The sequence below is a fragment of the Bombina bombina genome, chromosome 12 (genome assembly GCF_027579735.1).
Source record: "Bombina bombina isolate aBomBom1 chromosome 12, aBomBom1.pri, whole genome shotgun sequence".
Classification (NCBI taxonomy): domain Eukaryota; kingdom Metazoa; phylum Chordata; class Amphibia; order Anura; family Bombinatoridae; genus Bombina; species Bombina bombina.
The window spans coordinates 133704964-133729476 of record NC_069510.1 but is presented as its reverse complement, the minus strand read 5'-3'; the positions used below and the strand labels follow the sequence as shown (position 1 = coordinate 133729476).

The 24513-nt window shown below is 41.0% G+C and overlaps 1 protein-coding gene across 2 annotated transcripts in view; it reads right to left on the bottom strand.

Annotated features, from left to right (window-relative positions):
• CDK5RAP2 (CDK5 regulatory subunit associated protein 2) overlaps positions 1-24513 on the bottom strand; it is a 538634-nt gene that overhangs the window by 67276 nt on the left and 446845 nt on the right. For both annotated transcript variants that reach the window (XM_053695716.1, XM_053695717.1), the window contains one exon: positions 413-596. In XM_053695716.1, the coding sequence (XP_053551691.1) occupies positions 413-596 (184 nt within the window). The remainder of the gene's footprint in view (positions 1-412; positions 597-24513) is intronic.

Here is a 24513-nt window from a genome sequence, read left to right as displayed (position 1 = left end):
TACATGTAATTGTTAGTACTGATAGTAATGTTAGTATACGTGTAATTGTAAGTACTGATAGTAATGTTAGTACACATGTAATAGTTAGTACTGATAGTAATGTTAGTATACCTGTAATTGTTAGTACTGATAGTAATGTTAGTATACATGTAACTGTTAATATTGATAGTAATGTTAGTATACGTGTAATTGTAAGTACTGATAGTAATGTTAGTATACGTGTAATTGATAATATTGATAGTAATGTTCGTATCCATGTCATTTTTTAGTGTTCATTGTCCCTTTAATAGTTAAAAATAAAAAATGATAATGCACCTTCATATCTAAAAAAAGAATAATGCAGCTTTATTTTGTCTTGTTTATTCCTTTTCAGTAATTTCAGACAGTATTATAGTACATAAGTATTTGTCACCTCGCTAATTGCTTGTGGTTACTGGAGAGCTCCTGACAGAGGCGACCAATTTCTCTCTCGTTATCAGCGATAATTTGCTGCATCTTCTCATTGTCTCTCTTCATATGCTCACAATCATGAGTGAGGTGCTCAATCAGCAAGTTCTTCTGGGACAATGCGTCTCTTAACTCACTATTTTCTTTATCTGCAAGTTAATGGAGGATACAAACAGTCCATTAGCTGACAAGGCTAATACAAAATAGTATAAGAGCAGCCTCCGTCCCTCCCTACAAAACAAACTAAATTTAACCACATGTACTCTTAAATATTGTTACCAAATTTGTCTATTGGTGAAGCTGTCGGATAAATTAAATCGCTAACAAGTTCTGCAGAGGCTGCATCACATGACAAGCGGCTTCTTTCACTGGCAAAACCTTTTACCATATCTCCTCATAAGAAGAAGTCACAGAGATGCCGGAGATGTGGTGCTCACTAAAAGAAAAGCTAGAACCTTGATTAACACTTGATAAACAGCCAAGACTACAAGGTAGAAGAACAAACTAATAATAAAAATATTCTACATCAAACCAGATGAACATGAAGTTAACAGAAATGCAGACGTAGATATCCTTCAGGTCCTATGGTTGTCATAAGCTCACTGTAAAATAAGAATAACACAAGACTTATTTTGAAAACAAAATTTATGCTTACCTGATAAATTAATTTTTCTTTCATGATGTTGAGAGTCCACGAGTCGTCATGTGTGAGAATATTCCCCTCCTTACCACTAGGAGGAGGCAAGAAACAACCCAACACACCAGAGCTTTAAATTCCTCCAACTTCCCATAACCCACAGTCATACATATATTGCAAGGTAAATGAAGAAAGAAAAAAAAGCATGAAAGATAAAGCAGGGCACATAGATGCAAAAAAAGTACTGATGCCACATAAACAAAGGGAAAGGTCTGGGCTCGTGGACTCTCACTCTGATGAAAGAAATCAATTTATCAGTTAAGCATACGTTTAAGTTTTCAGATGGTGAGTCCACAAGTGGGAATCAATACCCAAGCAGTGGAGCACACAAAACCACCATATAATAGGGGGGGAACAAACAGCGAAGTCATGGCGTTACTATTAAGGCACTAGGAGGAAAATAAAAAGTATGAAAAAGAGCAGGTTATTAAAACTTTGCCCTCTCTTTGACGAGACAAAGAACTACTGGTAGAGGGAAGGAAGTAGGAGAGATACTTAAAGGGACAATTTACTCAAAAATGTTCTCCCCTTTAATTTGTTCCCAATGATCCACTTTACCTATTGGAGTGTGTTGAATTGTTTACAAGTATTTCATTTACCCTTATATTGGCATTCAAAATAGTTCATTTAGCCTGTGATAGTATCCCCACCTATTCCGAAAGTTTCTGGCCTTAGATCCAAGCTATAGATAAGCTGTCTGTGTAAACACAGCCAGCAGAAGAAATTACACTCCCAGTGGGGTATAATAGAGATAATAAAATGTTAATTTCCCATTGTTCTTTCCAAGTATTGGTCTTTGGTTTATTGAAAGATATGAGCTAAAGAAGCATTTATATGTACAGAATATGATAAAAAAAAAAAGTAATGAGATCTGATTATACCTAAAAGCTCCTTCCATTTAATTAGGTTGTGGCTTCAAAACAAATAAACCTTAAAAACAAATTCTCATACATTTTATACTCTGCAGTTGGTAAAAAAGTAACTGGTAACACATTAAGGGAAAAACTATTTTACAGTATACTGTCCCTTTAAAGCTTTGTTGTGGTGTGTCTTTGCCTTCTCCTGGTGGCCAGGAGATGAATTGCCACAAGTAAGGATTTTTGTGGACTATCACCTCCTTAGAAAAGAAAACAGAATTTATGCTTACCTGATAAATAACTTTCTCCAACGGTGTGTCCGGTCCACGGCGTCATCCATAACTTGTGGGAATATTCTCTTCCCCAACAGGAAATGGCAAAGAGCACAGCAAAAGCTGTCCATATAGTCCCTCCCAGGCTCCGCCCCCCCAGTCATTCGACCGACGGACAGGAGAAAAAAAGGAGAAACTATAGGGTGCCGTGGTGACTGTACTTAAAGAAAGAAATTTATCAAACCTGATTAAAAAACCAGGGCGGGCCGTGGACCGGACACACCGTTGGAGAAAGTAATTTATCAGGTAAGCATAAATTCTGTTTTCTCCAACATTGGTGTGTCCGGTCCACGGCGTCATCCATAACTTGTGGGAACCAATACAAAAGCTTTAGGACACGGATGAAGGGAGGGAGCCAATCAGGTTACCTAAACAGAAGGCACCACGGCTTGCAAAACCTTTCTCCCAAAAATAGCCTCCGAAGAAGCAAAAGTATCAAATTTGTAGAATTTGGCAAAACTGTGCAGAGAAGACCAAGTCGCTGCCTTACATATCTGATCAACAGAAGCCTCGTTCTTAAAGGCCCATGAGGAAGCCACAGCCCTAGTAGAGTGAGCTGTGATTCTTTCGGGAGGCTGCCGTCCGGCAGTCTCGTAAGCCAATCGGATGATGCTTTTCAGCCAAAAGGAAAGAGAGGTAGCAGTAGCTTTTTGACCTCTCCTCTTGCCAGAATAAACGACAAACAGAGAAGACGTTTGTCTGAAATCCTTTGTTGCTTCTAAATAGAACTTTAAAGCACGGACTACATCTAAATTATGTAACAAACGTTCCTTCTTTGAAACTGGATTCGGACACAAAGAAGGCACAACTATTTCCTGGTTAATATTCTTGTTGGAAACAACCTTTGGAAGGAAACCAGGTTTAGTACGCAAAACAAGCTTATCTGAATGGAACACCAGATAGGGCGGATTACACTGCAGAGCAGATAATTCAGAAACTCTTCTAGCAGAAGAAATAGCAACCAAAAAAAGAACTTTCCAAGATAACAACTTGATATCTATGGAGTGTAAGGGTTCAAACGGAACCCCTTAAAGAACTGAAAGAACTAAATTTAGACTCCAGGGAGGATTCAAAGGTCTGTAAACAGGCTTGATCCTGACCAAAGCCTGAACAAAAGCATGAACATCGGGCACAGCTGCCAGTCGTTTATGTAACAAGACAGATAAAGCAGAAATCTGTCCTTTTAGAGAACTCGCTGATAATCCCTTGTCCAAACCTTCTTGGAGAAAAGAAAGGATCCAAGGAATTTTAATCTTACTCCATGAGAATCCCTTGGATTCACACCAACAGATATATCTTTTCCATATTTTATGGTAAATTTTTCTAGTTACAGGTTTTCTGGCTTGTACCAGAGTGTCTATCACAGAATCCGAAAACCCACGCTTAGATAAAATCAAGCGTTCAAATTCCAAGCCGTCAGCTGGAGAGAAACTAGATTTTGATGTTCGAATGGACCTTGTACTAGAAGATCCTGTCTCAAAAGTAGCTTCCATGGTGGAGCCGATGACATATTCACCAGGTCTGCATACCAAGTCCTGCGTGGCCACGCAGGAGCTATCAAAATCACTGACGCCCTCTCCTGTTTGATCCTGGCTACCAGCCTGGGAATGAGAGGAAACGGTGGAAACGCATAAGCTAGGTTGAAGGCCCAAGGCGCCACTAATGCATCCACTAGAGTCGCCTTGGGATCCCTGGATCTGGACCCGTAGCAAGGAACCTTGAAGTTCTGACGAGACGCCATCAGATCCATGTCTGGAATGCCCCATAATTGGGTCAACTGGGCAAATATCTCCGGGTGGAGTTCCCACTCCCCCGGATGGAAAGTCTGATGACTCAGATAATCCGCCTCCCAGTTTTCCACTCCTGGGATGTGGATCGCAGATAGGTGGCAGGAGTGATCCTCCGCCCATTTTATGATTTTGGTCACTTCTCTCATCGCCAGGGAACTCCTTGTTCCCCCCTGATGATTGATGTAAGCAACAGTCGTCATGTTGTCTGATTGGAATCTTATGAATCTGGCCTTTGCTAGTTGAGGCCAAGCCCTTAAAGTATTGAATATCGCTCTCAGTTCCAGAATGTTTATCGGGAGAAGAGACTCTTCCCGAGACCATAGACCCTGAGCTTTCAGGGAGTCCCAGACCGCGCCCCAGCCCACTAGACTGGCGTCGGTCGTGACGATGACCCACTCTGGTCTGCGGAAGCTCATTCCCTGGGATAGGTGATCCTGGGTCAGCCACCAACGGAGTGAGTCTCTGGTCTTCTGATCTACTTGAATCACTGGAGACAAGTCTGTATAGTCCCCATTCCACTGTTTCAGCATGCACAGTTGTAATGGTCTTAGATGAATTCGCGCAAAAGGAACTATGTCGATTGCTGCAACCATCAACCCTACTACTTCCATGCACTGAGCTATGGAAGGTCGTGGAACAGAGTGAAGAACTTGACAAGCGTTAAGAAGTTTTGACTTTCTGACATCTGTCAGGAAAATCTTCATTTCTAAAGAATCTATTATTGTCCCCAAGAAAGGAACTCTTGTCGACGGAGACAGGGAACTTTTTTCTATGTTCACCTTCCACCCGTGAGATCTGAGAAAGGCCAGAACGATATCTGTGTGAGCCTTTGCCTTTGAAAGAGACGACGCTTGTATCAGAATGTCGTCCAAGTAAGGTGCCACTGCAATGCCCCTTGGTCTTAGAACCGCTAGAAGGGACCCGAGTACCTTTGTGAAAATCCTTGGAGCAGTGGCTAGCCCGAATGGGAGAGCCCCAAACTGGTAATGTTTGTCCAGAAAGGCGAACCTTAGGAACTGCTGATGATCTTTGTGGATAGGAATATGTAGATACGCATCCTTTAGATCCACGGTAGTCATAAATTGACCCTCCTGGATTGTAGGTAAAATCATTTGAATAGTTTCCATTTTGAACGATGGCACTCTGAGAAATTTGTTTAGAATCTTTAAATCCAGAATTGGTCTGAAGGTTCCCTCTTTTTTGGGAACTACAAACAGATTTAAGTAAAACCCCAGTCCTTGTTCCACAGTTGGAACTGGGTGTATCACTCCCATTTTTAACAGGTCTTCTACACAATGTAAGAATGCCTGTCTCTTTATTTGGTTTGAAGATAAGTGAGACATGTGGAACCTTCCCCTTGGGGGTAGTTCCTTGAGTTCCAGAAGATAACCCTGAGAAACTATTTCTAGTGCCCAGGAATCCTGAACATCTCTTGCCCAAGCCTGAGCGAAGAGAGAGAGTCTGCCCCCTACTTCTTGGCCTGTTTACCCTTGTTCCAGCCTTGCATCGGTTTCCAAGCTGGTTTGGTCTGCGAAGCATTACCCTCTTGTCTAGAGGCTGCAGAGTTGGAGGCCGGTCCGTTCCTGAAATTGCGAAAGGAACGAAAATTAGACTTATTCTTGGCCTTGAAAGGCCTGTCTTGTGGGAGGCATGGCCCTTACCCCCAGTGATGTCTGAGATAATCTCTTTCAATTCTGGCCTTTACCTTTGAAAGGGATATTAAGCAATTTTGTCTTGGAAGATACATCCGCTGACCAAGACTTTAGCCAGAGCGCTCTGTGCGCCACAATTGCAAACCCTGAATTTTTTGCCGCTAATCTAGCTAACTGCAAAGCGGCATCTAAAATAAAGGAATTAGCTAACTTAAGTGCGTGAATTCTGTCCATAACCTCCTCATATGGAGTCTCTCTACTGAGTGACTTTTCTAGTTCCTCGAACCAGAACCACGCTGCTGTAGTGACAGGAATAATGCACAAAATAGGTTGCAGGAGGTAACCTTGCTGTACAAAAATCTTTTTAAGCAAACCTTTCAATTTTTTATCCATAGGATCTTTGAAAGCACAATTATCCTCGATAGGAATGGTAGTGTGTTTGGCTAGTGTAGAAACTGCCCCCTCGACCTTAGGGACTGTCTGCCATAAGTCCTTTCTGGGGTCGACCATAGGAAATAATTTCTTAAATATAGGAGGAGGGACAAAAGGTATGCCGGGTTTCTCCCACTCCTTATTCACTATGTCTACCACCCGCTTGGGTATTGGAAAAGCGTCGGGGTGCACCGGGACCTCTAGGAACTTGTCCATCTTGCACAATTTTTCTGGAATGACCAGGTTGTCACAATCATCCAGAGTAGATAGCACCTCCTTAAGTAGTGAGGTGCTATCTACCTGATGTCACAACATCAGGTTCTGCCTGTTGAGAAATTCTACCTGAATCAGAAATTTCCCCATCTGACAAAACCTCCATCATGGCCACTTCAGATTGGTGTGAGGGTATGACAGAGCAATTATCATCAGCGCCCTCCTGCTCTACAGTGTTTAAAACAGAGCAATCGCGCTTTCTCTGAAATGCAGGCATTTTGGATAAAATATTTGCTATGGAGTAATCCATTACTGCAGTCAATTGTTGCATAGTAACAAGCATTGGCGCGCTAGAAGAACTAGGGGTCTCCTGCGTGGGCAAAACTGGTGTAGACACAGAAGGAGATGATGTAGAACTATGTCTACTCCCTTCATCTGATGAATCATCTTGGGCAACTTTACTATCTGTAGCAGTACTGTCCTTACTTTGTTTGGACGCTATGGCACAATTATCACACATATTTGAAGGGGGAGACACATTGGCTTCCATACATACAGAACATAGTCTATCTGAAGGCACAGACATGTTAAACAGGCTTAAACTTGTCAATAAAGTACAAAAACCGTTTTAAAACAAAACCGTTACTGTCTCTTTAAATTTTAAACAGGGCACACTTTATTACTGAATATGTGAAAAACTATGAAGGAATTGTTCAATTTTAACCGAATTTTCACCACAGTGTCTTAAAGCATTCAAAGCATTGCACCCCAAATTTCAGACTGTTAACCCTTAAAATGAGGAGACCGGAGCCGTTTACAGTTTTAACCCCCTTACAGTCCCAGCTCCAGCCTTTGCTGCGACTTCACCAAACCCAGGGGAGTATACGATACCAAATGAAGCCTTCTAGGAACCTTTTCAACTAATTCCAGACCCACACACATGCAGCTGAATGTACCACTCTCAAAAGTAACTGCACAGTAATGGCGCGAAAATGAGGCTCTACCTACTATAGAGAAGGTCCTTCCTGACTGGGAAGGTGTCTAAACCAGTGCCTGACGTAAAAAAACGTTCCCCAAAGATATAAAGTGTGAATTTCAACATCAAACTGTATAAAATGCCCAAATAAAGCAATCAATCTAGCCCATAAAAGTGTCTACCAGTTTTATAGCCCATATTAAGCCCTTTATTCTGTTTGAGACTAAGAAAATGGCTTACCGGTCCCCATGAGGGGAAAAATGACAGCCTTCCAGCATTACACAGTCTTGTTAGAAATATGGCTAGTCATACCTTAAGCAGAAAAGTCTGCCAACTGTTTCCCCCAACTGAAGTTATGTCATCTCAACAGTCCTATGTGGAAACAGCAAACGATTTTAGTTACTGCTGCTAAAATCATACTCCTCTCACAAACAGAACTCTTCATCTTTTTCTGTTTCAGAGCAAATAGTACATACCAGCACTATTTTAAAATAACAAACTCTTGATAGTAGAATAAAAAAACATAATTTATGTAAGAACTTACCTGATAAATTCATTTTTTTCATATTAGCAAGAGTCCATGAGCTAGTGACGTATGGGATATACATTCCTACCAGGAGGGGCAAAGTTTCCCAAACCTCAAAATGCCTATAAATACACCCCTCACCACACCCACAAATCAGTTTAACGAATAGCCAAGAAGTGGGGTGACAAGAAAAAAGTGCGAAAGCATAAAAAATAAGGAATTGGAATAATTGTGCTTTATACAAAAAAATCATAACCACCACAAAAAAGGGTGGGCCTCATGGACTCTTGCTAATATGAAAGAAATGAATTTATCAGGTAAGTTCTTACATAAATTATGTTTTCTTTCATGTAATTAGCAAGAGTCCATGAGCTAGTGACGTATGGGATAATGACTACCCAAGATGTGGATCTTCCACGCAAGAGTCACTAGAGAGGGAGGGATAAAATAAAGACAGCCAATTCCGCTGAAAAATAATCCACACCCAAAATAAAGTTTAAATCTTATAATGAAAAAAACTGAAATTATAGGCAGAAGAATCAAACTGAAACAGCTGCCTGAAGTACTTTTCTACCAAAAACTGCTTCAGAAGAAGAAAACACATCAAAATGGTAGAATTTAGTAAAAGTATGCAAAGAAGACCAAGTTACTGCTTTGCAAATCTGATCAACCGAAGCTTCATTCCTAAACGCCCAGGAAGTAGAAACTGACCTAGTAGAATGAGCTGTAATCCTTTGAGGCGGAGTTTTACCCGACTCGACAAAAGCATGATGAAATAAAGATTTCAACCAAGATGCCAAAGAAATGGCAGAGGCCTTCTGACCTTTCCTAGAACCAGAAAAGATAACAAATAGACTAGAAGTCTTTCGGAAACTCTTAGTAGCTTCAACATAATATTTCAAAGCTCTAACTACATCCAAAGAATGCAATGATCTCTCCTTAGAATTCTTAGGATTAGGACATAATGAAGGAACCACAATTTCTCTACTAATGTTGTTAAAATTCACAACCTTAGGTAAAAAATTTAAAAGAAGTTCGCAACACCGCCTTATCCTGATGAAAAATCAGAAAAGGAGACTCACAAGAAAGAGCAGATATTTCAGAAACTCTTCTAGCAGAAGAGATGGACAAAAGAAACAAAACTTTCCAAGAAAGTAATTAATGTCCAATGAATGCATAGGTTCAAACGGAGGAGCTTGAAGAGCCCCCAGAACCAAATTCAAACTCCAAGGAGGAGAAATTGACTTAATGACAGGTTTTATACGAACCAAAGCTTGTCCAAAACAAAGAATATCAGGAAGATTAGCAATCTTTCTGTGAAAAAGAACAGAAAGAGCAGAGATTTGTCCTTTCAAGGAACTTGCAGAGAAACCTTTATCCAAACCATCCTGAAGAAACTGAAAAAAATTCTCGGAATTCTAAAAGAATGCCAGGAAAAATGATGAGAAAGACACCAAGAAATATAAGTCTTTCAGACTCTATAATATATCTCCCTAGATACAGATTTACGAGCCTGTAACATAGTATTAATCACAGAGTCAGAGAAACCTCTTTGACTAAGATTCAAACGTTCAATCTCCATACCTTTAAATTTAAGGATTTGAGATCCTGATGGAAAAAAAGGACCTTGCGACAGAAGGTCTGGTCTCAACGGAAGAGTCCACGGTTGGCAAGAGGCCATCCAGACAAAATCCGCATACCAAAACCTGTGAGGCCATGCTGGAGCCACCAGCAGAACAAGCAAAGATTCCTTCAGAATCTAGGAGATTACTCTTGGAAGAAGAACTAGAGGCGGAAAGATATAGGCAGGATGATACTTCCAAGGAAGTGACAATGCATCCACTGCTTCCGCTTGAGGATCCCTGGATCTGGACAGATACCTGGGAAGTTTCTTGTTTAGATGAGAAGCCATCAGATCTATTTCTGGAAGTCCCCATATTGAACAATCTGAAGAAATACCTCTGGGTGAAGAGACCATTCGCCCGGATGTAACGTTTGGCGACTGAGATAATCCGCTTCCCAATTGTCTATACCTGGGATATGAACCGCAGAAACTAGACAGGAGCTGGATTTCGCCCATAGCAGTATCCGAGATACTTCTTTCATAGCCAGAGGACTGTGAGTCCCTCCTTGATGATTGATGTATGCCACAGTTGTGACATTGTCTGTCTGAAAACAAATGAACGATTCTCTCTTTAGAAGAGGCCATGACTGAAGAGCTCTGAAAATTGCACGGAGTTCCAAAAATGTTGATTGGTAATCTCACCTCCTGAGATTCCCAAACCCCTTGTGCTGTCAGAAACCCCCATACAGCTCCCCAACCTGTCAGATTTGCATCTGTTGATCATAGTCTAGGTTGGAGGAACAAAAAGAAGGCCCCCTGAACTATACGATGGTGATCTGTCCACCACGTCAGAGAGTGTCGAACAATCGGTTTTAAAGATAATAATGGAGATATCTTTGTAAAATCCCTGCACCACTAGTTCAGCATACAGAGCTGAAGAGGTCGCATGTGAAAACGAGCAAAGGGAATCGCGTCCAATGCAGCAGTCATAAGACCTAGAATTTCCATGTATAAGACTACCGAAGGGAATGATTGAGACTGAAGGTTTCGATAAGCTGAAACCAATTTCAGACGCCTCTTGTCCGTCAGAGACAGAATCAAGAACACTGAATCTATCAGGAAACCTAAAAAGGTTACCCTTGTCTGAGGAATCAAACGAACTTTAAGGTAAATTGATCCTCCAACCATGTTCTTGAAGAAACAACACTTATGAAAGACTGGAAGGTTCTTTCTAGAGAAAATGAGCAAAGGGAATTGAATCCAATGCTGTGGTCATAAGACCTAAAACTTCTATGCAGATATAGCAACTGAAGGAAATAATAGAGACTAAAGGTACCGATAGACGGAACCCAATAACATTATCCCTTGTCTGATGGAGACAAGGACAGTGACACAAACTATCTGGAAACCTAAAAAAGGTGACCCTTGTGTGAGGAATCAAGAGCTTTAGAAAAGAAGATCCTCTAACTATGTCCTGAAGAGTAAGTGAATCATATGAGATTCCGCATCCTCAGAAAATAATCTGAATGAAAACAGAAAAATGAAAATATGCATTTATTGTATCTAATGAAAACAAATAATGCTATCAAAGACCATAAAAAGGCAAAATAATTTGAATAAAACTTAAAAACCCGGTTCCTCAAAAGAAACTGGAAGAAACAGCCCAGAAGATTCCAGGTCTGAGCAGCGCTTGAACCCCATGGGTGCCCAGCCATGCTTCAACAGTACCCAAAATACATAGGACAGAAACACAGTTAAAGAAAGTGTTAGCCTTGCTGGAATAAAATCAAAGAAATTTGGACAAAATAAATTTCAAAGAAGCCTTAACCTGCCCCTTACCAGCCAAGCTGGAATACGGCACGTACATCGCAAATTTAGGGAGCTGATTTCGAACTCCAATTATAGACATGTTACTTGGGAAAGAACTCAGGAATTCGTTCCTTAATAAGAACAACCAAAATAGTATAAGCTTAAAGTTTTAGTCTTAGAACTCAACCTTGAAGCCCAGAGTAACAGTTAAGAATTAAATCCAATTATAAAACAAATAATTGATTATCTTGGAACAAAGGAAATATGGATTTTTTTTTAAAAAAAATCACAAAATTCTTTTAGCTAAAAAAGCTAAAGACATAGATTAACCCTCATTTGCGAAAATATTCAATAAAATGAAGACACAAATGAAATTATTAGCATGATAGTTCAGTTTAAAGGACCAGCCAATACAGTGGACTTGCATAATCAATAAATGCAAAACAACAAGACAAATGCAACAGCACCTAGTCTAGTAAATGTTGTCCCTTAAACAATGCTAAAATAAATCATAATCTGATACTTGATCTTAAAGTAAACAGAAAATAAAGCAATTGCAATATCCAAATAAATCACAGGACCAAGCCTGAAACTAAATAATTTTCCATAAATAAGATATAGCTATCTAAAGGAAAATAAATACTATTTTGCTATAGAAACAATAGCATAATTAGTAGAATTAGAGATAGCCCCAATAAATTGGAGAACCCTCCAAATTAAGTTTAACTGCTGGCAAAGAATATAGTTTAAAACCTTTTTGAAAAAGGAATAAAAGAAAATTCTCAGCCTATTCCATTCCCTAGTACAGGGAATTGGAAAGAAAACCTCTAAAGAAATAAATAGGCAGAAATTATGTCAGCTAGTCTTAAAGAACTAGTTACCTTAATATCCAAAATAATCAACACCTTTTCAACAAAGAACAAATGTACTTTAATAATTGAAGAATAATAAAAAAGTAGATTTGTTAGTGTCAATATCTGATGAAGAATATTTCTGAAAAAAACATCATCAGAGAAGGATAAATTAGTATGTTGTTGGTCATTTAAAACTTCAATAATTAAAAAAGAAGTGAAAAAGACCTAAAAATTTTATTAGAAGGCGCGAAGTCAGACAAAGCCTTTAACATAGAATCAGAAAAATATTTCTTATAAGTCTTCTAAATATTTCTTGTAAGAAAAGAAAATATATAAAGCATAAATACTAATGGATTCCGCATGTAAAAGTATAACAAAATATCTTATTACAAACCATAGCTAAAGATAAACATTTATAACATTTAAAATAAATGAACTTAGCTTTGGTAGAACTGAAACTCAGTTAAGCGTTTTTCCAAAAGTGGCTTCTGATTCAGAGTCCAATTGAGACATCTTGCAATATGTAATAGAAAAAAACAACATATAAAGCAAAATTGATCAAATTCCTTAAATGACAGTTTCAGGAATGGGAAAAAAATGCCAATGAACAAGCTTCTAGCAACCAGAAGCAATAAATAATGAGACTTAAATATTGTGGAGACAACAATGACGCTCGAAATTTTTTAGCGCCAAAAAAGCCGCCCACATTATTTGGCGCCTAAATGCTTTTGGCGCCATAAATGGCGCCACATCCGGTAACGCCGAAATTTTTTGGCGCAAAAAACTACAAAAAAATGACGCAACTTCCGACGACACGTATGACGCCGGAAATGACAAGAACATTTTTGCGCCAAGAAAGTCCGCGCCAAGAATGACGCAATAAAATGAAGCATTTTCAGCCCCCGTGAGCCTAACAGCCCACAGAAAAAAAAGTCAAATTTTAAGGTAAGAAAAAATTGATTATCCATATTCCCAAATATGAAACTGACTGTCTGAAAATAAGGAACGTTGAACATCCTGAATCAAGGCAAATAAATGTTTAAACACATATATTTAGAACTTTATATAAAAGTGCCCAACCATAGCTTAGAGTGTCACAGAAAATAAGACTTACTTACCCCAGGACACTCATCTACATGTAGTAGAAAGCCAAACCAGTACTGAAACGAGAATCAGTAGAGGTAATGGTATATATAAGAGTATATCGTCGATCTGAAAAGGGAGGTAAGAGATTAATCTCTACGACCGATAACAGAGAACCTATGAAATAGACCCCGTAGAAGGAGATCATTGAATTCAAAAAGGCAATACTCTCTTCACATCCCTCTGACATTCACTGCACGCTGAGAGGAAAACCGGGCTCCAACCTGCTGCGGAGCGCATATCAACGTAGAATCTAGCACAAACTTACTTCACCACCTCCACAGGAGGCAAAGTTTGTAAAACTGATTTGTGGGTGTGGTGAGGGGTGTATTTATAGGCATTTTGAGGTTTGGGAAACTTTGCCCCTCCTGGTAGGAATGTATATCCCATACGTCACTAGCTCATGGACTCTTGCTAATTACATGAAAGAAAACTACAACTAAACACCACATACTCTTCTTCACCATCTCCGTGGAGATGCTGCTTGTTCAGCGGCAAAGAGAATGACTGGGGGGGGGGCGGAGCCTGGGAGGGACAATATGGACAGCTTTTGCTGTGCTCTTTGCCATTTCCTGTTGGGGAAGAGAATATTCCCACAAGTTATGGATGACGCCGTGGACCGGACACACCAATATTGGAGAAAACTGGTTTAATAATGCAAGTCATGAATTTTAGCTATGAAACTATACAGAAAGAGATGAGATCTAACTTTTCAGCAAACTGGTAGATAAATGTTTATTTAGGCCTTGCTCCATAAACTAAATAACTCTAGGAACTAAAATAATTCCAATGGTAACCTTTGCAAGTATACCACACAAAAAAAGTTCTCCAGACCTTATGATAAATGTCTGGTGATTGAAATAAGAGGCCATGAGATCTATCTTTGGCAAACCCCAATTTCTCACAAGTTGGTCAAATTCTTCCTGATTGAGAGACCATTCCCTTGGGTGAAGAGACTGGTGACTGAGAAAGTCTGCCTCCCATTGTTCACACCCAGAATGTGGATGGCAGAAATCCTGCAATGATGGTAATCTGCCCAACTGATGATGTAGGACACTTTCCTTATCACCAAGGAACTGCAAGTTCCGCCCTAAAGATTGACGTAAGCGACTGCTGGAAAGTTATGTGACTGGAATCTCAGAAAAGATTTGTATCTGAGATCAGGCCAACTCTGGAGAACCCTGAAGATTGCATGGAGTTCCACAATATTTATTGGTAACCTTGCCTCCTGAGGAGACCAAAATCCCTGCGCTCTCTGAGACCCCCAGACTGCATCCAACTTAAAAGGCTGGCATCCGTGAAGATTACTACCCACACTAGCTGAAGAAAAGAGGCTCCCTGAACTAAGGACCTGTGAGTCTGCCACCAAGTCAGGGATTGTCTTGTCCTGTGATCTAACAGAATCATCTTAGATCCTTGTGGTCCCCCTACCATTAATGCAGCATCTGCAATTGGAGAGCCAAAGATGAAATCTGGCAAATAGAACTGCATCTTACAAAGCCACCATGAGGATCACAACTTCCATGCACTGAGCAACAGAAGGGTGAGGATTTAGCTGCAGAAGGGCACAGGTCGGTTGCAGCTTCAGTTTGAGCTGATTTGTCAAAGACAAATACATAGTCACAGAATGGATTACTAACCCTAGGAAAGACAAATGGGTCTGAGATTTATTTTCCAATCGTGACTCTGAAACGACTAAATAACCATCTGAGTATGAGATACCACCAGATGGAAAGAGAGAGCCTGAACCAGAATGTGATACAAGTAAGGAACTGCTGAAATTCCTTGAGCTTAAACTACAGACAGCAGAGCTCCCAGTGCTTTTGTAATCACTATGGGAGCTGTAGCCAGATCAAAAGGGAGGGCCACAAACTAAAAATGCTTGTCTAGAAAAGCAAATCTCAGTTGACATGATCCCTCTGGATATGGATATGCAAAAAAGCAACTTTTAAGTTTATGGTAGACATAAACTGACCCTCCTGTACTAAAGGAAGTAAAGTGCAAATTGCCTCCATCTTCAAAGTAAGAACTTTCAGGAATTTGTTTAATATTTTGAGATCCAAAAGAGTCTACAAAGTACCCTCTTTATTTGGTACTATAAAGATATTTGAACAAAACTCAAGACATAAAGAATCTTCCCAGAGGAGCCATGAATGAACATTTAACTGATACATGTGGGAAATGATTTGCTATAAACAGGGATCCTCAACTAATATCTCCCAAGACTTCCGAAAGAGACTCAATGAGACTGATCTGGTATGGGGGCTGCACCTTCATACAGTCTTGGGATCTGGTTTAGACTTCTTGGACCCAGAAGAGTAAGACTTCCACAGGGATTTGGAGTAGCCTGAACTCTGGGCAGAGGGGTAAACTTTCTGAGCCTTAGATTGCCTGAAATATATCCGAAAATGCCCTGCAAATTTAAGTTTGCCCTCAGATTTCTTATTCTGGTACAGAAAAGCTCCCTTACTCCCAGTGACTGTGGCAACAATAGCTACCAGTCTAGGCCCAAACAGATATTTAATCTGGAAGGGGGGAGAAAGCAGTCTGCTTAGAAATAATATCAGCAGATCAAGAATTAAGCCAAAGCTCTCCTAGCTAAAACAGCTAAGGCAGCATTATAAGCATTAATACAAACCATTTACACTACTGCATCACAAATAAATTAATTTGCTGTTCTCGGGAGACTAATACAATCCTAAATCTCATCCAAAGTGTTTTTCCCAGAAACAAGTTTTGAGAGATTATCACAGCAAACAGCAGTGGCAACACAGGCTATGCTGACTGCAGGTCTAAACATAAAAACCTGCAAGCTGAAAGGATTGTCTATGAAAAACCTTCAAGTTTTCTATGTAAAGGATCCTTAAAGGAGGAAATTAGTAACAGTTTCTTAAATCTCCTAAAATCCTAAAAGGGAGAGGAAACAGATTTAAATTTGGTAGATGGAACAATAGGAATACCTGGCTTCTGCCATTCCTTAGAGCTAATTTCAGAAAACTGAATCAGTTCCAGGAAAAGAGAAAGGCTGCTTAGTACCCGACTTAAAAAAAACTGTCAATACTCTTAACAGGATACTTGAATATAGCAGGAGAATCCTCTACCTCTAAAGCATATAAAACTTCACACAACAATGCATGAATATGCTTAATCCTGAAATTAAAGGGCACATCTTATGCTTCAGCAGTAGGGTCCAGATACTCAGAGACAATTCTCAGAATAAGAGTCTTCAGAGTCAAATAAACCCCTATCAGTAATTGGCAAATTAAGAGTGGCTGCTCTTAAGGGAATGATTATAACACAGAAAAGGCAAGCAAAAAAAAGATAACTTTTTTTTATATAAAAGTGCTATAAACTTCTAGCACAAGGTATAAATATATGTCCCCAGACTATGTTAAGCATGTGGACCTGTACATACTAATAGCTGGTGGGCTATGAAGGTGCAGGTATTTACCTCTCAGCACCTCTGTCCACTCTGCTTACTTCAGCTGCAGCAACTTGCTTCCAGTAAACGAGCCCATCCTAGGCAGTATAAGTTCGATGCCAAGGATATAAATCAGTAACATCATCTCAACCCAGTGGAATGGTGTATAAGTCCAAATTTTACCTGGGGAGAGCTGTGGATCCACAAGAGAAGCTTACTGTAGACCAGGGGATTGGTGGACATTTGTTACTGAAAAAAGACCTTTTACTGCCTGTTCAGTTAGGTCGGTTAAAAAAATGAGTATATCTTACACTTCACTTTAAAGGGACAGTCTAGGCCAAAATAAACTTTCATGATTCAGATAGAGCATGTAATTTTAAACAATTTTCCAATTTACTTTTAATCACCAATTTTGCTTTGTTCTCTTGGTATTCTTAGTTGAAAGCTTAACCTAGGAAGTTACTATGCTAATTTCTTAGACCTTGAAGCCCACCTCTTTCAGATTGCATTTTAACAGTTTTTCACCACTAGAGGGTGTTAGTTCACGTATTTCATATAGATAACACTGTGCTCGTGCACAAGAAGTTATCTGGGAGCAGGCACTGATTGACTAGACTGCAAGTCTGTCAAAAGAACTGAAAAAAGGGGCAGTTTGCAGAGGCTTAGATACAAGATAATCACAGAGGTTAAAAGTATATTATTATAACTGTGTTGGTTATGCAAAACTGGGAAATGGGTAATAAAGTTATTATCTATCTTTTAAAACAATAAAAATTCTGGTGTAGACTGTCCCTTTAACCTCACTCCTCATCAAGGAGGAATAAAAAATGACTGAGGATCATGGGAAGTGGGAGGGATTTAAAGCTCTGGTGTGTTGGGATGTCTTTTGCTTCCTCCTAGTGGTCAGGAGGGAAATATTACCAAATGGGATGACTCATGGACACACCATATAATGACATATACTGTATATCTTATTTTCACTGCATACTGTAAAGTCTGATATAAAAAGAAGATCTCTTAAAAAAAAGGCCAGATGACATCTGACAAACATGAAAAATAATATCATAGGATAGGAAAGATCTTCAAGCTCTAACCCCTGAAAAAATGTTTTCACCCTTCCTTAAAGAAAACACAATTTATGCTTACCTGATAAATTTATTTCTCTTGTGGTGTATCCAGTCCACGGATCATCCATTACTTGTGGGATATTCTCCTTCCCAACAGGAAGTTGCAAGAGGACACCCACAACAGAGCTGCTATATAGCTCCTCCCCTAACTGCCATATCCAGTCATTCGACCGAAACAAGCCGAGAAAGGAGAAATCATAGGGTGCAGTGGTGACTGTAGTTTAATCTAAAATTTTGACCTGCCTTAAAATGACAGGGCAGGCCGTGGACTGGATACACCACAAGAGAAATAAATTTATCAGGTAAGCATAAATTGTGTTTTCTCTTGTAAGGTGTATCCAGTCCACGGATCATCCATTACTTGTGGGATACCAATACCAAAGCTAAAGTACACGGATGAAGGGAGGGACAAGGCAGGTACTTAAACGGAAGGTACCACTGCCTGTAAAAACTTTCTCCCAAAAGGCCTCCGAAGAAGCAAAAGTATCAAAATTGTAGAATTTGGAAAAAGTATGAAGCGAAGACCAAGTCGCCGCCTTGCAAATCTGTTCAACAGAAGCCTCATTTTTAAAGGCCCAAGTGGAAGCCACAGCTCTAGTAGAATGAGCTGTAATTCTTTCAGGAGGCTGCTGTCCAGCAGTCTCATAGGCTAAGCGGATTATGCTTCTTAGCCAAAAGGAAAGAGAGGTTGCCGAAGCCTTTTGACCTCTCCTCTGTCCAGAGTAAATCACAAACAAAGCAGATGTTTGACGAAAATCTTTAGTAGCTTGTAAGTAAAACTTTAAAGCACGAACCACGTCCAGATTATGTAAAAGACGTTCCTTCTTTGAAAAAGGATTAGGACACAATGATGGAACAACAATCTCTTGATTGATATTCTTAGTAGATACCACCTTAGGCAAAAACTCAGGTTTTGTACGAAGAACTACCTTATCTGCATGGAAGATCAGATAAGGAGAATCACATTGTAAAGCAGATAACTCGGAGACTCTACGAGCCGAGGAAATAGCCATCAAAAAAAGAACTTTCCAAGATAAAAGTTTGATATCTATGGAATGAAGAGGTTCAAACGGAACCCCTTGAAGAACTTTAAGAACCAAATTTAAGCTCCATGGGGAGCAACAGGTTTAAACACAGGCTTGATTCTAACCAACGCCTGAACGTCTGGAACATCCGCCAGACACTTGTGCAAAAGAATAGACAGAGCAGAAATCTGTCCCTTCAAAGAACTAGCTGATAATCCTTTTTCCAAACCCTCTTGGAGAAAAGATAATATCCTGGGAATCATAACCTTACTCCATGAGTAACTTTTGGATTCACACCAATAAAGATATTTACGCCATATCTTATGGTAGATTTTCCTGGTGACAGGCTTTCGTGCCTGTATTAAGGTATCAATGACTGACTCGGAGAAGCCACGCTTTGATAAAAACAGAATTTATGCTTACCTGATAAATTACTTTCTCCAACGGTGTGTCCGGTCCACGGCGTCATCCTTACTTGTGGGAATATCTCTTCCCCAACAGGAAATGGCAAAGAGTCCCAGCAAAGCTGGCCACACAGTCCCCCCTAGGTTCCGCCCACCCCAGTAATTCGACCGACGGACAGGAGGAAAAATATAGGAGAAACCATATGGTACCGTGGTGACTGTAGTTAGAGAAAATAATTCATCAGACCTGATTAAAAAACCAGGGCGGGCAGTGGACCGGACACACCGTTGGAGAAAGTAATTTATTAGGTAAGCATAAATTCTGTTTTCTCCAACATTGGTGTGTCCGGTCCACGGCGTCATCCATACTTGTGGGAACCAATACCAAAGCTTTAGGACATGGATGAAGGGAGGGAGCAAATCAGGTTACCTAAACGGAAGGCACCACGGCTTGCAAAACCTTTCTCCCAAAAATAGCCTCCGAAGAAGCAAAAGTATCAAAATTTGTAAAATTTGGCAAAAGTGTGCAGTGAAGACCAAGTCGCTGCCTTACATATCTGATCAACAGAAGCCTCGTTCTTGAAGGCCCATGTGGAAGCCACAGCCCTAGTGGAGTGAGCTGTGATACTTTCAGGAGGCTGCCGTCCGGCAGTCTCGTAAGCCAATCGGATGATGCTTTTAAGCCAAAAGGAAAGAGAGGTAGAAGTCGCTTTTTGACCTCTCCTTTTACCAGAATAGACAACAAACAGAGAAGATGTTTGTCTGAAATCTTTTGTAGCTTCTAAATAGAATTTTAGAGTACGGACTACGTCCAAATTGTGTAACAAACGTTCCTTCTTTGAAACTGGATTCGGACACAAAGAAGGTACAACTATCTCCTGGTTAATATTTTTGTTAGAAACAACCTTTGGAAGGAAACCAGGCTTAGTACGCAAAACCACCTTATCTGCATGGAAAACCAGATAGGGCGGAGAACACTGCAGAGCAGATAACTCTGAAACTCTTCTAGCAGAAGAAATAGCAACCAAAAACAAAACTTTCCAAGATAACAACTTAATATCTATGGAATGTAAAGGTTCAAACGGAACCCCTTGAAGAACTGAAAGAACTAGATTTAAACTCCAGGGAGGAGTCAAAGGTCTGTAAACAGGCTTGATCCTAACCAGAGCCTGAACAAATGCTTGAACATCTGGCATAGCTGCCAGTCGTTTGTGTAGTAAGACAGATAAAGCAGAAATCTGTCCCTTTAGAGAACTCGCAGATAATCCTTTATCCAAACCTTCTTGCAGAAAGGAAAGAATCTTAGGAATTTTTACCTTATTCCAAAGGAATCCCTTGGATTCACACCAGCAGATATATCTTTTCCATATCTTATGGTAAATCTTTCTAGTTACCGGTTTTCTGGCCTGAACCAGAGTATCAATCACCGAATCTGAAAACCCACGCTTTGATAGAATCAAGCGTTCAATCTCCAAGCCGTCAGCTGGAGGAAGACCAGATTTGGATGTTCGAATGGACCCTGAACAAGAAGGTCCTGTCTTAAAGGTAGCTTCCATGGTGGAACCGATGACATATTCACCAGGTCTGCATACCAAGTCCTGCGTGGCCACGCAGGAGCTATCAAGATCACTGAGACCCTCTCCTGTTTGATCCTGGCTACCAGCCTGGGAATGAGAGGAAACGGTGGGAACACATAAGCTAGGTTGAAGGTCCAAGGCGCTACTAGTGCATCCACTAGAGTCGCCTTGGGATCCCTGGATCTGGACCCCTAGCAAGGAACCTTGAAGTTCTGACGAGACGCCATCAGATCCATGTCTGGAATGCCCCATAATTGAGTCAACTGGGCAAAAATCTCCGGGTGGAGTTCCCACTCCCCCGGATGGAATGTCTGACGACTCAGATAATCTGCTTCCCAGTTTTCCACACCTGGGATGTGGATCGCAGATAGATGGCAGGAGTGATTCTCCGCCCATTGTATTATTTTGGTTACTTCTTTCATCGCCAGGGAACTCCTTGTTCCCCCCTGATGATTGATATACGCAACAGTCGTCATGTTGTCTGATTGGAATGTTATGAATCTGGCCTTTGCAAGCTGAGGCCAAGCCCTGAGAGCATTGAATATCACTCTTAGTTCCAGAATGTTTATCGGGAGAAGAGACTCTTCCCGAGACCATAGTCCATGAGCTTTCAGGGATTCCCAGACCGCACCCCAGCCCACTAGACTGGCGTCGGTCGTGACAATGACCAACTCTGGTCTGCGGAAACTCATTCCCTGGGATAGGTGGTCCAGGGATATCCACCAACGGAGTGAATCTCTGGTCTTCTGATCTACTTGAATCACTGGAGACAAATCTGTATAGTCCCCATTCCACTGTTTCAGCATGCACAGTTGTAATGGTCTTAGATGAATTCGTGCAAAAGGAACTATGTCCATTGCTGCAACCATCAACCCTACTACTTTCCATGCACTGAGCTATGGAAGGACGTGGAACAGAATGAAGAATTTGACAAGCGCTTAGAAGTTTTGACTTTCTGACATCTGTCAGAAAGATCCTCATTTCTAAGGAATCTATTATTGTTCCCAGGAAGGGAACTCTTGTTGACGGAGACAGAGAACTTTTTTCTATGTTCACCTTCCATCCGTGAGATCTGAGAAAGGCCAGAACGATGTCTGTATGAGCCTTTGCTTTTGAAAGGGACGACGCTTGTATTAGAATGTCGTCCAAGTATGGTACTACTGCAATGCCCCTCGGTCTTAGAACCGCTAGAAGGGACCCGAGTACCTTTGTGAAAATCCTTGGAGCAGTGGCTAATCCGAATGGGAGGGCCACAAACTGGTAATGTTTGTCCAGAAAGGCGAACCTTAGGAACTGATGATGTTCTTTGTGGATAGGAATATGTAGGTACGCATCCTTTAGATCCACGGTAGTCATAAATTGACCTTCCTGGATAGTGGGTAGAATCGTTTGAATGGTTTCCATTTTGAACGATGGTACCCTGAGAAATTTGTTTAGGATCTTTAAATCCAGAATTGGTCTGAAGGTTACCTCTTTTTTGGGAACTACGAACAGATTTGAGTAAAATCCCATTCCTTGTTCCGTCATTGGAACTGGGTGTATCACTCCCATCTTTAGCAGGTCTTCTACACAATGTAAGAACGCCTGTCTCTTTATTTGGTTTGAGGATAAGTGAGACATGTGGAACCTTCCCCTTGGGGGTAGTTCCTTGAATTCCAGAAGATAACCCTGAGAAACTATTTCTAGCGTCCAGGGATCCTGAACATCTCTTGCCCAAGCCTGAGCAAAGAGAGAGAGTCTGCCCCCCACTAGATCCGGTCCCGGATCGGGGGCTACTCCTTCATGCTGTTTTGCTAGCGGTAGCAGGCTTCTTGGTCTGCTTACCCTTGTTCCAGCCTTGCATCGGTTTCCAGGCTGGTTTGGACTGTGAGGCATTACCCTCTTGCTTAGAGGATGCAGAATTAGAGGCCGGTCCATTCCTGAAATTACGAAAGGAACGAAAATTAGACTTATTCTTGGCCTTGAAAGGCCTATCTTGTGGGAGGGCGTGGCCCTTTCCCCCAGTGATGTCTCAGATAATCTCTTTTAATTCTGGTCCAAAGAGAGTTTTACCCTTGAAGGGGATGTTAAGCAATTTTGTCTTGGATGATACATCCGCTGTCAGAGTTGGCAACTATGCCTTTAAGGATAGGTTACTTAAGTCTGCTCCTCCCCCTTCCACCTGCCGATTAATGTTTAGTATACTGAGTTCTCAACTAGAGAAGACACCAAACTAAACCTCCAGGCTACAATCTAACTGAACTATTAGTTACCAAAATTGAAAGCTCATCTTACTGCAGGAGCTAATACTGAAATCACCTTGTTCCGCATCTACCTGCTGAGCCACTCTAGGCTAACAAATATCCTACGGTTGCAACTGGTATCTATTACAGCCAGGCTTTCATTGTTGCAAACAGTGTCAGGACTTACTTTGTGCAGCCTCTCCTCTCAGTACTCCGGAGCTTCCGCGGTTGTCCGCATTTGCTACAAACACAGCCGAAGTCTTTCCAGCGTTCACACGCTGCCTGTCAGGTATTCCACCTCGCTGATTGGCGCTTCGCACCACACCCTCTGTCTGTGTCTACAGACGCTGCAGCGGCACCATCTCTCCCCTCTCAAGGCAATCACACTCTGGCTCCGGATTAAACAACTCACGCTTATTCACAGTGAGCTCATAGGCTACAACGTTAATATCTCCTGACTCAGCACAACTACACGCTATAGCTGTTTTACTCAATACCCTATCCTTGTTAATGGGCAATTATTACTACTAAGGACAGTGTCTACTACAATACAGTTCCTATTCTGAACTACATCACACCTACAGTCTTAATCATACAAGGAGACTATTCATAACGAACTTTATACTATAGACTTTCTTGCCTGTCTCCTGTAACAAGGATTACAAGAGCACCTCATAGGTTGTTACTACTGGGTAACGGATAACTAAGTGAATCTGCAGTTGTGATCTACTAATATTACATTGGGTAACCTTGTACACCCTAACATATTAATCGGCCATATACATGGATCCAGCGGATTTGCCCACTGTAGTTTATAACCTCACCCAAACGGTTGAACAACTGACACAAGGTTTGAGAGAATTACAAGTTCAAAATGACAGCCTCAGAGCAGCTGTAAGGGACAGCACACCAGAACCTCATGTCTGCTTACCTGAGAGATTCACTGGAGACAGGAAACTTTTCAGGCAATTCAGAAATGCCTGCTACCTACTGTTTCAAATGAAACCTAGAACATACCATACTGAGAGGCTCAAGGTGATGACTGTCATATCCTTCCTCACTGGAGAGCCTAGAATTTGGGCAGACACCTTCCTAGAGAACCATGACCCAATACTGGGGTCACTTACAGATTTCTTCACTGAGATGAGTGCCTTGTATGAAGATACACAAAAACAACTTACGGCTGAAGCAAAGATGCGCTCCCTCAGACAGGGCAGACGCCCTGTGGAAGAATACCTCTCAGAGTTCAAACTCTACACCAAAGATTCAGAGTGGAGTCAGGTAGCCCTACGCAATCAATACCGCCTAGGCCTATCTGATGCTCTCAAAGACGAACTTGCCCATATTGAGATACCAGCAACACTAGAGAGCTTGATGGCCCTTACAATCCAGATAGACAGGAGACTCCGAGAGAGGAAATCCGAGCGCCAACATTCAGAGGGTGC